Source organism: Populus trichocarpa, chromosome 6 (genome assembly GCF_000002775.5).
Source record: "Populus trichocarpa isolate Nisqually-1 chromosome 6, P.trichocarpa_v4.1, whole genome shotgun sequence".
NCBI lineage: Eukaryota > Viridiplantae > Streptophyta > Magnoliopsida > Malpighiales > Salicaceae > Populus > Populus trichocarpa.
Genome location: NC_037290.2, coordinates 4,050,936 through 4,063,362, shown reverse-complemented (window position 1 = coordinate 4,063,362; position 12,427 = coordinate 4,050,936). Strand labels below are relative to the sequence as shown.

General features: G+C 33.7%; 2 protein-coding genes across 7 annotated transcripts; one reads left to right on the top strand and one right to left on the bottom strand.

Annotated features, from left to right (window-relative positions):
* Positions 1-992: 992 nt before the first annotated feature.
* LOC18099857 (OVARIAN TUMOR DOMAIN-containing deubiquitinating enzyme 4) lies at positions 993-4,633 on the bottom strand. 4 transcript variants are annotated; one of them, XM_024604155.2, is made up of 7 exons: positions 4,300-4,627; positions 2,818-2,931; positions 2,620-2,712; positions 2,353-2,474; positions 1,978-2,018; positions 1,474-1,572; positions 993-1,233 (listed from the first exon to the last, which is right to left on the bottom strand). In XM_024604155.2, the coding sequence occupies exons 2-7, from the start codon at positions 2,867-2,869 to the stop codon at positions 1,074-1,076; spliced, it is 567 nt and encodes a 188-aa protein (XP_024459923.2). In that variant the 5' UTR covers positions 2,870-2,931; positions 4,300-4,627; the 3' UTR covers positions 993-1,073. The 4 variants fall into 4 exon arrangements, 3 of the variants coding, with proteins under 3 accessions (XP_024459923.2, XP_024459922.2, XP_006381039.3); XM_024604154.2 differs by having other exon boundaries at positions 2,818-3,225; positions 4,300-4,626; XR_008059485.1 differs by having other exon boundaries at positions 1,405-1,572; positions 2,620-3,225; positions 4,300-4,633.
* A 3,076-nt stretch (positions 4,634-7,709) lies between these two features.
* On the top strand, positions 7,710-12,168 carry LOC18099856 (protein cornichon homolog 1). 3 transcript variants are annotated; one of them, XM_024603083.2, is made up of 5 exons: positions 7,713-7,926; positions 8,250-8,431; positions 9,886-10,008; positions 11,499-11,592; positions 11,928-12,168. In XM_024603083.2, the coding sequence occupies exons 1-4, from the start codon at positions 7,852-7,854 to the stop codon at positions 11,560-11,562; spliced, it is 444 nt and encodes a 147-aa protein (XP_024458851.1). In that variant the 5' UTR covers positions 7,713-7,851; the 3' UTR covers positions 11,563-11,592; positions 11,928-12,168. The 3 variants fall into 3 exon arrangements, with proteins under 3 accessions (XP_024458850.1, XP_024458851.1, XP_006381037.1); XM_024603082.2 differs by lacking the exons at positions 11,499-11,592; positions 11,928-12,168 and adding an exon at positions 10,111-10,847 and having other exon boundaries at positions 7,710-7,926; XM_006380975.3 differs by lacking the exon at positions 11,928-12,168 and having other exon boundaries at positions 11,499-11,853.
* The last annotated feature ends 259 nt before the right edge of the window (positions 12,169-12,427 follow it).

The window sequence follows — 12,427 nt, the reverse complement described above, 5'->3', positions numbered from 1 at the left end:
AATTAAGGTTAAAACACCCTCATGATGTAAAAGTGTCCTTTAAGTTCTGACTGACACTGCCCACAAGGCATTACACTAGTGAGCAATGAATACCCTCAAGTGTACTCTTACTCTCTTAGCAAATATACTAAAATTGATGGAGGCTTAAACAGTATATTTACTGTAGCTCTGAACTTATTTTGATGTTTATTACAATAGTAAAATCCCTCAGTCAAATAATATTTGGCATGGCTGATGGGATGTCTTTTGCTATTTAATAACAATAAAAATATTAAAATACTCTTAAAAATAAAATATATATCTAAGGGTAGTTGGGTTTTCCAAATTTGAATAAAAAATTAGATTGTTTTAAAGCCTTAAAGTAAAAAAAAATTCTTTTCGTGAAGGGTTATTTTTTTATCTTTTAAATTGGTTTTTTAATTTAAAGTTTTATTAAGAATATTATAGTATTTTTACCCAAATTAATATTATATTTTAATAAGTTCTCAGCTCATGCAGCATGGAAGGTATCCAAACACTTTGATTGACGTGTGCGACACTTTCTAGTTGTAGAACTTATCCATCTGTCTAGTTGTTGGATGTCCTACTATGTCCTTTTCTTCTTACTGCAGCACGAGTCAACAATGGATGGTTGGTTTGTTTCTAATCGATCTTTTTAATGATCTTTTCTCTCTCCTTCCCTGTACATTACAGATTGAACTTCTTGATTTTTTTATATTTATATTTTAACCTTTTTTTTTAATTTTTTGCCATTGGTTCTTTTATAAAAAAATTATTTCTTCTTAATTTAGATATTCAATTCCAATTTATATATATATATATATATATATTATATTTTTAAATTTAATCCTTATTTTTTTTAATCACAACTAAAAACTCTACCAATTAGACAAGAGAATTATTTCCCACTCCAATTTACTCTCGAGGGATAACTTTAAAAAATTAAAAACAGAGAATTTAATCTGTTAAGAAAATTACTATAGTACGCAACATAACATAAAACGATACAATTGCATTCATATATCATGATTTTCATTCCAGTTTCAGTTAAAAAGCACAGCTAAAGTTTTGATTTACCGCCTCTGGTTCCAGGAAAATTGCAAGGCATCATAATGACCAAATCCATTATATATAACTCTAATTGGATTTTCCACCCCATACTCCTGACCATACTCTGCAATGGATATCAAGCCCCTCGCATTCTTGTCGTGCATGTACACAGTGATTGGCATCCTGCAGTTATTTTATGGCTTCCATCAATATTAACCCTCAATGAATCTTCCTCTCTCTTTTTCTCAAAAGTTGAAGACAAGTAAATGAAAATCATATGCTAAGTTGTATGTGCGCAAACGCGTTTGCAGCATGCAAATTGCTACAATTTTCAAAGACTGCATGTGCACATACTTTTCTTCCCCATGCACAGCTTCTGTTTTTCCTGATAAGAGATGAACACATCGAGAGAGAGGTCCTTACTTGAGAACATGTGAAGCCATTAACAACTCAGGCTCACCACCCCACACATGTGGCTTCCTCATTTGTGACACATAGGAGTCAAAATTGCCTTCTATAAACCTGTTGGAATCATGGAGTTGTCAAACAAATTTATACATAAAACTTTACCATTGGAGGTATATTTCTTCACTGTGATATCATATGCCCTGAGGAATAGTGCAAGTAGTTCAGATCCCATGTAAACTCGATTTACTTTACAAAGGCATGAACTGCTTGAAAAAGTAAGTGGGAAAAATTAATGGGCGTGATTGAACCATTGAAAACATTGACAGCAACGTTGCATCAATACATCTGAAACCAGTTTTCATGGTTTGCCAACATGAACCCAACTTCTTTCTTTTTTTTAGTTTCTATTACAGTGGTTCTGTAATATCACACAAATTGGATATTGTTTGTCCCCTTATATAGCATCCATTATTGCTATAAATATAGTGAAAAAAATGGTGTATAGCCAAAAATTCTCACCATTCTGTATCTTCCCTTCTCTTGATAAACTCATCAGCAACCTGGCCAATTTAACAAAACATCACAAATCAGGAGTCCTATAAATATAAAATATTGCAATTAACATGCCCTGGATGGAGAATTTATGAATATGATAGGGTAATGGCTAATATCATGGAGTTCTTCTTTTGTTAAACAAATTGTTATCACTTCGCAGTTTATAAGAGAAATGTTGATTTTTCTCTTAATAGCACAATATACGCAAAAAGACGATCAAGAGAAAAAGGCAAAGTCATAAAATGATAGAAGGTGATGAGGCAACAGGAAGTGATGCTTTTTGCCGAAACAAAATGTAGCACTTCTCATTATCAAGATGAAAAAACATAAGAAAAATACTTTAGAACGCAAGTCATCTGCTAATTCTCTCTGAAGGCTTTCACTTGGAGCTCGTTTCCCAAACCGTAAACAAGCCCCATGAGCCACGGAACGGAACAGACATCTACCATCTCCTGGTACTCCTGCACAGAGTGGACATTGACACTTCAAGTCACAACTAACTAGTATAACGGTTTGCCAGGAAACCAATTTTTATATGTACATTTTGGTGACAATAATGATACGTGCATGCACCACTAACGAACTGTACAATAAATTGATGCTCACCAATAATGGAATAGTCAGTGTAGACTTCCTTCCCATGTGAGAATTTAATATCTGATGAATTGCAAATGTCCTCTTCTTTGTTCTTCCGAGTAGCTGATTCAGCATGTGTTGGCTCAGAACTTGAATAACAAACCAGAAGACCAAAAAATATACCAGTGGTGGTATGTCTTTGTGAACAAGAAACAGATCCCACATTACCCTTGATTTTGGCGAGCAGTCCTCGTTTCGAAACTGAAAACCTCAGAGCCATGTTTTGGCTTGGCAATGAAATATTGAATTGTCTCTTCAGAGGACCTCCAGAATTAACTACACCTTTTACAGTTAATGATACCAAATTATACCTTTGCTTGATTGAGTCGGATCCAAAACAGTTTCTATGCAACGTGTGAAAGCTAATTGATGGACAAGAGAATGTCTTTGAGACAGACAAACGAGAATAATTTGATCTGGAACGACTAGGGTACAAAGAAAAACAGCGGGAAGTGGATTGTCCCCTAGACACCACATTCAAAATAGTGCTGCCCATTTGTTGAACACGGCCACTCAGGTGGACAACATTCTTCACACATGTATTGATAGCAGAGCAAACAATCATGCTGGCATTGCCTGGAAACACCTCAATGCAAATAGTATAAGTTGCCAACTAGTAACAGGAATCTCCTAAATGAAGACCTATGTAGAGGGCTATACACCATAATTCACCCTTTCCCTCCCGTACGAAAAACACATGTATAATATATATAACATATAACACAATACGAGCCTATATATTCCTGTATACTCAAAAGTTCACTTCTCAGATCTCATGGATTGGATCGGGGCTTTGGATTCGACAAGTTCTCAACTTGATAGCTGGACCTGAACTCATTTTAGAGTTATCGACTTTTTGCACTACAGTCTCATTATGCCCCCTGAAAAGTAAATCCTAACTACACCGACGAAACTAAGAAAACACAAGACAGTTTGAATTATCATGTAATACAGCCCTGGTTTTCTTCCTTAATCTACTCTATAGCAATATAACTAATCCCTTCAGTTAAACAAATCAATAATAACACTTCAGTAAAGGATATAGAAGCAGAAACACAAAGCTCGTAGTACAAAACAACCATTCAAATGTCAAGTTGCACAACTAACAAAGAGAACAAAATTTGGTCTCGCCCTCAGTTTCTTAGAGTCACTTCAATTTCAACAAACAATTTAACTTTATAAAACAACTAGCTTATCAAAGCCTAATGTAAGATCATTTTTCCTCAATATTCACAATTCCCTCAAAGTTTATATAACTGCTCAGGCTCAAATTAACAAATAAGAAATCCTCAATTTCCACATTCCCTTCACTCTCTTCTAAATTAAACCCAGAATCTGTCTTGCCAAGAATCCTTCTTTTCTATCAAGATCATCAACTACGCTACGGTCTAGTCAACGAGCCTCAAAGGATCACCATTCTTGTGTGCCATTTTAATTAACATGAGCACCAAATAGAAAAAATAAAAATCATTTCTTTTTGTAGAGTAGTATGTAAAAATTCTTATAATTTTCACCCTTCAAGAAAAGAAAAAAAGGGTTGCTGGACAGTTGAAAGCTCCTTTTGTCAAATTTGCCAGAACAGGGAAAAAAACCAACATGATTAGAAACAATTATAGAGAAATGTAGAAGAGAAAAGGCAAGAAATAAAACCTCAAGAAGTGATCCAACAACAGCGAATGGATTTGGGAAATGGGAACAGTTTCTCACAAGTCAAACAAAACCCAGAAAGAAAGCAACAAAAAGGCTATATTTTGGGTGTGAATTTTAGAGGAAATAAGGGATCATAAAAGTAAGGAGAGAAGGGTTTTTACTTTTTAAGCAGAGAATTATGCATACTTGCTTTAACCAAGAAAACAACAAGCTACAGAAAAGAAACTTCCCAGTGGATGTTTTGTAGTTCCTTCAATGCTTGTGGTTTGGTTTTTGTATTGTTCAATTAGCTGACCATTTTTTCTGGTTCGGTGAACCACAAGGCAAGCTGCCCCACAGCTTTGCTTTCGTTCTGGTTCACATGGTTAACGACAGGTCGTTTGTCTTAGTTTTAAACTTGGAATGTTAGTTACCGTTTTCTGGCTGTACGGTTGTGTTTGATACGACGTGTATCTCATTCAGGAGCTTGCAGATTCCTTCTTGATGACTGCTGGTGATTTGGACGCTTGCCACTTTTTCTTTTTTTCCTTACTCGTGACGAAGAGATGACCCGATACAATGATCAGGTCACGAGTCAGCAAAGTTGACGCAGGTCAACTTAAAAAACTGAAGAAAAAATGAAATGCTTTAATATTATGGGCATATTATAGCTGTTATGGGCTTATAGGATTAGGCTTCCACACTTCCCATTATTTACCTCCACAACCTGGGCTTTATAAGCCCTACTGGAGTCTATATTATCAACAAAAATTCAGAGAGACCATTTCTAAAATATGTAACAGTAAGAATCAGCCAACTCGTGTAGTTTCAATCTAGCTCACCAGAAACCATCTAGGTGGTGGGCAGTGATAAGAGCTTGGAACCAAGAGATTTGTTTTCTCTGTGATCTTAGGTTCGAGATTTGCTCTCTATGTGGTCTCAGGTTCGAGCCCTGTGGTTGCTCATATGATGGTCACTGGAGGCTTTCATAGTCGTTAACTTCAGGGCCCATGGGATTAGTCGAGGTGCGCACAAGCTGGCCCGGACACCCACGTTAAACAAAAAAAAAAATCTAGCTCACCAGAGAAAAGAGAACCCAGCAACATTTTTTCAATGATTTAATAAAGGAGGCTAGAAAAAAATAAATTATAAGATGAACATATGCTGAATTTTGTTATTGTTATAAATGTGCTTAGTAGTAGATTTCCTTTTAAAACTTAATTGAGAAATACTTTTGTGAATCACGATAGTAGTTTTAATCGCGGTGGTGATGTAATTATATCACGTGACAAATTTTAAAACTCAAATACCTGGAAACATGTTTGCATATCATTTTATATATTAACCAGGAATTAGGGTTTTATTATAAATACTAACACAAAACAATATGAATTGAAATATATTTTTGTCGTTTGGAGTAAAAATCAATGGCCTAGCTATTAAAGGTAATATAGTTTTTTTTTTCTCGTAATCAATTGATCATTGTTGGATTGGTTAGAGTAACTCTATCTTTTTATATCTTTAAAACATAGTAAAAATAATTGAATTACACTTAGAAATAAAACAATCTTAAACTAGTGTCTAGGTTTTTTTTTTTTAATTTTTACTTTTTAAAGTATGGTAAAATAATTGAATTACTATTAAAAGCAAAATATTTCTCAACCGGGGTCTAGTATTTTTTAAAACAGCTTATTTTTCTAGTTATAAGCAAGTGATTGAGTGGAAAATTAATATTTTAAAAAATATAAGATATTATTTAAAAATCAAAAGTGGCACATGATAGAGTGTGAGATATGTCGCACCTTTCATGCGGCGTTTTTAGGTGAACATACATCCGATTCCATGGTGGTGTTGGGAGCGGCACACCGAGCTCTTCCAAGTTATGGGGCGTGTGTTGGTGAAAGATCAATATGCGACTCAGACGGACTATTTTCTTCTCTCCCTCTTTTCTCTCTCCCTACCCCGGGTTTTGCGCATGCCATTATAGAGATCAAGGGAGTGTTGTAATACTTGCTTTTTAAAATGTTTTTCTTTCAGAAATATATTAAAATTATGTTTTAAAAAAAAAACAATTATTTTTTATATCGGTACATTAAAACGATAAAAAAACACTAAAAAAAATAACCTGAAGAAAAAAAAATCAAACTTTGATTAAAAACATGTTGAAACTCAATCTCAAACACCCTTTAAATATGTCATATCAGTATGTATTTATATTAATTTTGACTCTTAATTTTTTTTTGCTATTTTGTTTTTGCTTTTAATATTTTTTGAAATTGATTTTGTTTTTTAATTTCGTTTATTGGCATTGTATTCTATGAGGTTTTTTTTATCCAATTTGAACATCATTTTTTTGATTTCTAATTTTTTATCCCTTTCTTGATTTATTTTATTTTTTAATTTCATCTCTCCTAATTTTCTTTCATTTAATTTTTATACTAGATTTTTATAAAAAAAATCTTTGTAAATCAATTCATTAAAATAATATTTAAGCCATTTATCAATTATGCCATTGTTTTTTTAAGGATTCTAGGGTTTTATCATGATTATATTATTGGTTATTTTTATAAATTATTATTTATTAGCTTTATATACAAAGTTTTTAAAATAATCTACCCATTAATATTTAATGACAATAATATAATTTTTTTTTTATTTTTTATGGTAATTTTTTTAAATCCTTAATATTTTTTTTCCATATAGATGCTCAAGAAATGATCGATTCATGATTTTTTAACTAAACTTTTCTTTCACTATTATAATAAGTCTTTACTTAAAAACAATATTTTTCATAGAAAGTATTTTTTTATCAAAGTAAAAAAATGCATAAATAAAAAAAAACAGATTTTTTATTAAAAATATATGTTTTTTCCTTTTTTATTTTAAATTATCATATTATTTTGTGAATATTTTTTTAATTTCTTTTATTTTCATTCAGTGAACTATGCTGATGATAAAAAAATCATCTTGTTATTAAAAAAACTACATAAATCAGAAAAAACAATCTTGATAAAAAAATTTCTTCTCCGTAAGTTTGTTTGTTATTTTTTCCATAAATCTTATTTTTTCTTATTATATAATTAAATAAAAAAATATTTTTAAAAACTTCTGGCGAAAACCTGCGGGAAATATCACAGGGACAAATCTATTAAATACACAGATAACATTAATCAAGAAAAAATAATTTCGTAACGTGAACAACAACGGCCGAAGGGCAGCTTTATCCCACTATTTAAAACGGGCTCCGCCATAACTTCAATATTAGTGAACTGCCCCCCAAGAAAAATACTTCACTACGGCCCAAAAAGGCCCATACAGCGGGACCCCCTTTTTGCCATTGGCTACTGACCATTGACTATCGAGCCCAAACTAGAACACCGAAAAACGCTGTCCAGAGTTCCCTCTCTTTACACTCTCCCTCCATCATCCATTTGCTTGCCTTTTTTTTTTGTCCCCCACAACAAAAATCAAACCAAAACCAAACGCTGCTCTCTCTCTCTCTCTCTCTCTCGGATTCTTTGCCACTCTCTCACTCACTCACTAAAAAGTGCGGAAGAAAGAAGGAAGCAAAAAATGATTTTGAATTTGATTTTCTGGATCCTCTGTTTACTCATCAACTTCGGCCTCCTCGCCATCGTCTTCTACGCGGTATTCACTATACTCCTCTTCTATCCTTCTAAACAAACCCTAACTCTATTTCATTCCTTGTTTCCTGTTTTTTTTTTTTTCATTCTATTTGCTCGCTATAATTAATCTAGCCAGAAATTCATGCTAAAATTAATTATTATTGATGCTAAAGTTCATATACATTATGCGCAATTTGAATTTTGAATTATTATTATTATTATATACTTCTGTATTCTCTAATATTATTTATTTATTTACTACCTTTTTTAGATGTTAATGGTGCTATTTATTGAGCTTGTTTGATTTTCTTTTATATTTATTTTTTGTGTGTTTGAGATTTTTAGCTTTTATGCTTAACGGACTTGGAGGTTGACCAAATGGATCCGTTCGTGGCGACGGCTAACATCAACAGGTGGATACTGCCTGAGTTTGTTTTGCAAGCTGTACTCAGCCTTCTTTTGCTCTTGACAGGCCACTGGATCTTGTTTTTGTTGGCAGTTCCTCTTACCTGCTATCATGCTATTCTGTAAGTGTACTTCTCAATATACTCTCTGTAGTTTCCTTAACAAACTGCTCATATTTCTTCCGTTGCATTTGTTTTTCGCTTTCTATCCAATTCTATGTTTCAATCAACGTGCATTTGTTTTGCATTGTTAAACCGCAACAAACGGCTTCATCTTTGTTCTGACTAAGAATTTGGTATGTGCTCTTGCTTTGCTTGGGGATGTGTTATGGAAGCAGCAGCTTCCCTGTGATATGCGGGTGAATTTTAAAAGAAGTAGATAATACATATACCAAATGCACTAAACCAAAAATATTGATGAAAAGTAAACAGCTTAAAATCTTTTTTATACCCAGGATGTAACTTGAAAATGCCATTTGAACTATGGCATAACATCTTGCCCTTAATAATGCATTTGAACTTCTTTTCCTAACTTCTCCTAGTAATTAGTAAACCTTGTAAAATGAAGGCTAGGCCTTTCCTGTTTCCATAAGTTTTTACATGCGATTTGTAACAACTATATTTTCATTGTTGCTTTGCGCTGTTCAAGTAGTAGGAATTCATGTTCCTGGATCACCAGATTCCTAACATAAACCATTACCCCAAAGACATTTCTTTTATTGTTTCACACGGAGTTTGTTGATTGTTTGGTAATGATGATTAAACGATGGTCCTCTTGTACCCTGCACCCGCTCTGCACGTCTGATTCTGCCTCGTAAATGTCCTTATCTTAGATCTGGCTCTTTGGATCAAAGATTTTGGTTCTTCCAAATCTATTAATCCTTTTCTGTTTGCCAACTATCACAGTGCGTGTTATCCAAAATCTTTATGGTTGTATTTAACCTTTTTAAATATTAAGAGAAAACAGCAAAGTTCCTTTGCCATCAGGGAATCATCAACCTCTCAAAAGAATCAGCTACTTTTTTTTTAATGTGTCCTCCTGAAGTGCTCTAGCACTGATTTATAAGAGCAGTGTGTCTACCAATTTCATTATAGTGACTCCTTCAAAATTAGAACAACCTATTTGCATTCAATTAATTGGTAAAAAGAAGAAGAGTTGTTTTCGTATCATTCTACTTTCTCTAGTGTTTTTTCCTCCTGAAAGAATAATTACCAGCTTTTAAAAATCTTAATTATCAATTTTGTCTTCTGATCGCACATTAGATATCTAGCAACATGATATGTGTTACTGCTAGAAAAGAAATCAATGGGAATATTGTTCATTAAAAAAAAAGATGTGTTACCACTCGTGCATTTGAAAAAAATTTGATATATCATCCTTGGTGGAGCCAATTATATTTGTTTAGTCATGTCAAAATTTGTAAATATTATGATTCTTGCTGTTCAAATGCAATGATTGGCAAAAAGAAAGTGAAAGGTCCCCAGTGAGGTTCCTACCCATATTAATTACAAATGTGTTTGGTATATGCTCTCCATGCTTGTGTGTAAAATATATGTATTCTCCCACAATACTGCAGGTTTATTAGACGGCAACATCTTATTGATGTCACTGAAGTTTTCCGAAATCTCAACACTGACAAGAAGCGTAGGATGATCAAGCTTGGCGTATACATGATCTTCTTCACAATTTTTATATTTAGGTTTGTTCTGACCTCAGTACATAACTATCCTAGTTTCTCATCAAGTACGTATTTCTCTTATTTCTTTGTCTGATATAGGTTTTTTATTCTGTCTGGGTATAGAATTGGTGCAGGCATTTTAGCACTATTCAACTCTGAAGAATTAGATATCCGCTCATCTTTTTTTGAGTTCTAGAAACTTACCATTATATGCTTGGATGGTTAATTCTTTTTAGTGCTTTGAAATAGGATAGCAATTAATCATTTGAGTGCTCCCGGGTTTATGTTTTTGTAGTTTTGCATTTTTTCAGAAAAAGTAATGCTGGCATAAAGTGTTTTATTCTATTTTTTTTGCTGTACCATTTCTTTTTCTACACTTTACATACAATTGTGCATAAAATTGATAATAGCTTTTCTCTTGTACAGTAGTTCATGTACTATATATAATGAAGAAGGCAGTTCCATTTGTGAAGAATCATAAGTTCCTACTTTAGCCAAATCACTTACTATCATTGTTGAAACATTGACATAATAGTTCAGGGCACTTGATGCTGCTATATAGACTTTTCCCTTTGAGCTCTCCTTGGTCATGCTTTGGTAAGAGGCTAAGATTGTATATCAACGGTTTTGTAATTGTACATTGATAAACATCCCATATGCAGTAGAGGACATAAGCATGTTAGGGGTATGTAATATGCATTTGATGGTAATCTGTTTTTGGCTTTGATTTTTCACTAGATAACCGTGATTGTATATTAATAAATGACATGATTAAAAAGGAGTATTTTAACCTCACATCAGAATATTTAAAAAACCATTACAAGTGGCATTTATGAACCATGCTGTGGTTTTGAGTCCTCTTTTGGCAAGAGTATCTATGTGAGTGGGTCTGATCAGTCATTGTGAAATGCTATGAGTGTTGTGGATCTGACCATGTTCAAAGGTTTTATGTATTGGAAAGATTTACCTATTACCAAGCTTTTTAGAATATCTAAGAATATTGAAAACATTCAGATTCAGATACTCGATATTAAGGAACTCAAAATTGCTTGTGTCTGATGTGGCTTAACTTGTAGCAATAGGGCGTAAGCCTCATGTTCTGGTGAGGTTTAAGGAGGGAGGGGGTATTTGCAAGGTGTAGGATTTAAAGGTGAGTACAACAGGGCCAATCAGGATATGATACGGCCTCCAGGATCCATCTTGGGGGTGTAGCATGCATCTGAGCTGGCATGTTATGTTTGAATAAGAGGGTGTTCTCTCTTTCACTACAGTTTCCATTTTTTTTTTTCTCTTAGTAAACATGTTTGCAAGGTTCTCTTTTACTTGCTTTAGGTTCCAAGATATTTGCTGATTATTTTGAATTTCACATGGATTCTGTGGGAGGGCTTTTCCTTTGTGAAGGGGTGGGGGGTACTATTTTGTGTCCATTTAACCATGGACTGTAGTTCTCTGCCTTTCTGAAGGACCTTGGGCTCTCTCTCCCCTATGCTTACAATAAATTCTTCTTGCAGGGTTGTGTTGTTCGCTGTCAACCATATACTAAATGACGACGACGATGACATAGATTCATTTTGATTAGTACTTGAAGGGTTTTAGCTGAACATTGTAAGTGGGTTTTACATCTCTGATCCATACAAAAAACAAGGAAATCTTCATGTTAAAAGGAACATCTAATTGTTTTCGATGTGGTTAGTTTTAACATGTAATATGCTTATTGATTCATTTTAAGCTGAGCTTTACAATTAGGTAGTTCCCACGAAGGTGTCAACCTATCACAAAAAAAAGAAAAGGAATGAACAGGCATCAGCCAACATTGATGGATATGTTACGTAGTTTTCAAGTATATAATGACCTGCATTTGAGTTCTCTGTCTTTCTTGATCGAATACCTTCTTTAAATGTCTTTTATCAGATTAATATACATGTGTGGATTTTTCACAGTTACCTGCACGAACATACAGATAGTGTGCAGTCCCTTTGCTGCCGTTGTGGGAGTCAAATGTGTATGAACTAGGTAGGCGGTGAAAATTTTAAATTATATTTGCCTTTACTGTCTTTACCAATTTGGCTCTGCTGCATATGATATGTTGAAATATGTTGTTGGGGCCAAGCCTAAAATCGTGATTACGATATAAAACCTTTCCTATAATTCACTTGCATGTTTGAAGTCATTCTCTCTTTCTTTCTTCATCTTTTCTTTTTTAAGGTAAAGAGTATTCTCGAGCTAGCTCATGCGTTAATCTAGAGGAAGTTACCTTTTTAAGAACACGTCTTTACATCGGTATGGTGCATACAGGAGAATAAATTACCCTATATCGGTATGGTGCGTACAGGAGAATAAATTACGGCGTTGATCCTAAGATTTACTCAGGAAGCACGTAATTATTTCCATGGTTTATTCTACATTTAGGTGGGGCATTAATTGATTCGAGATCTCAATG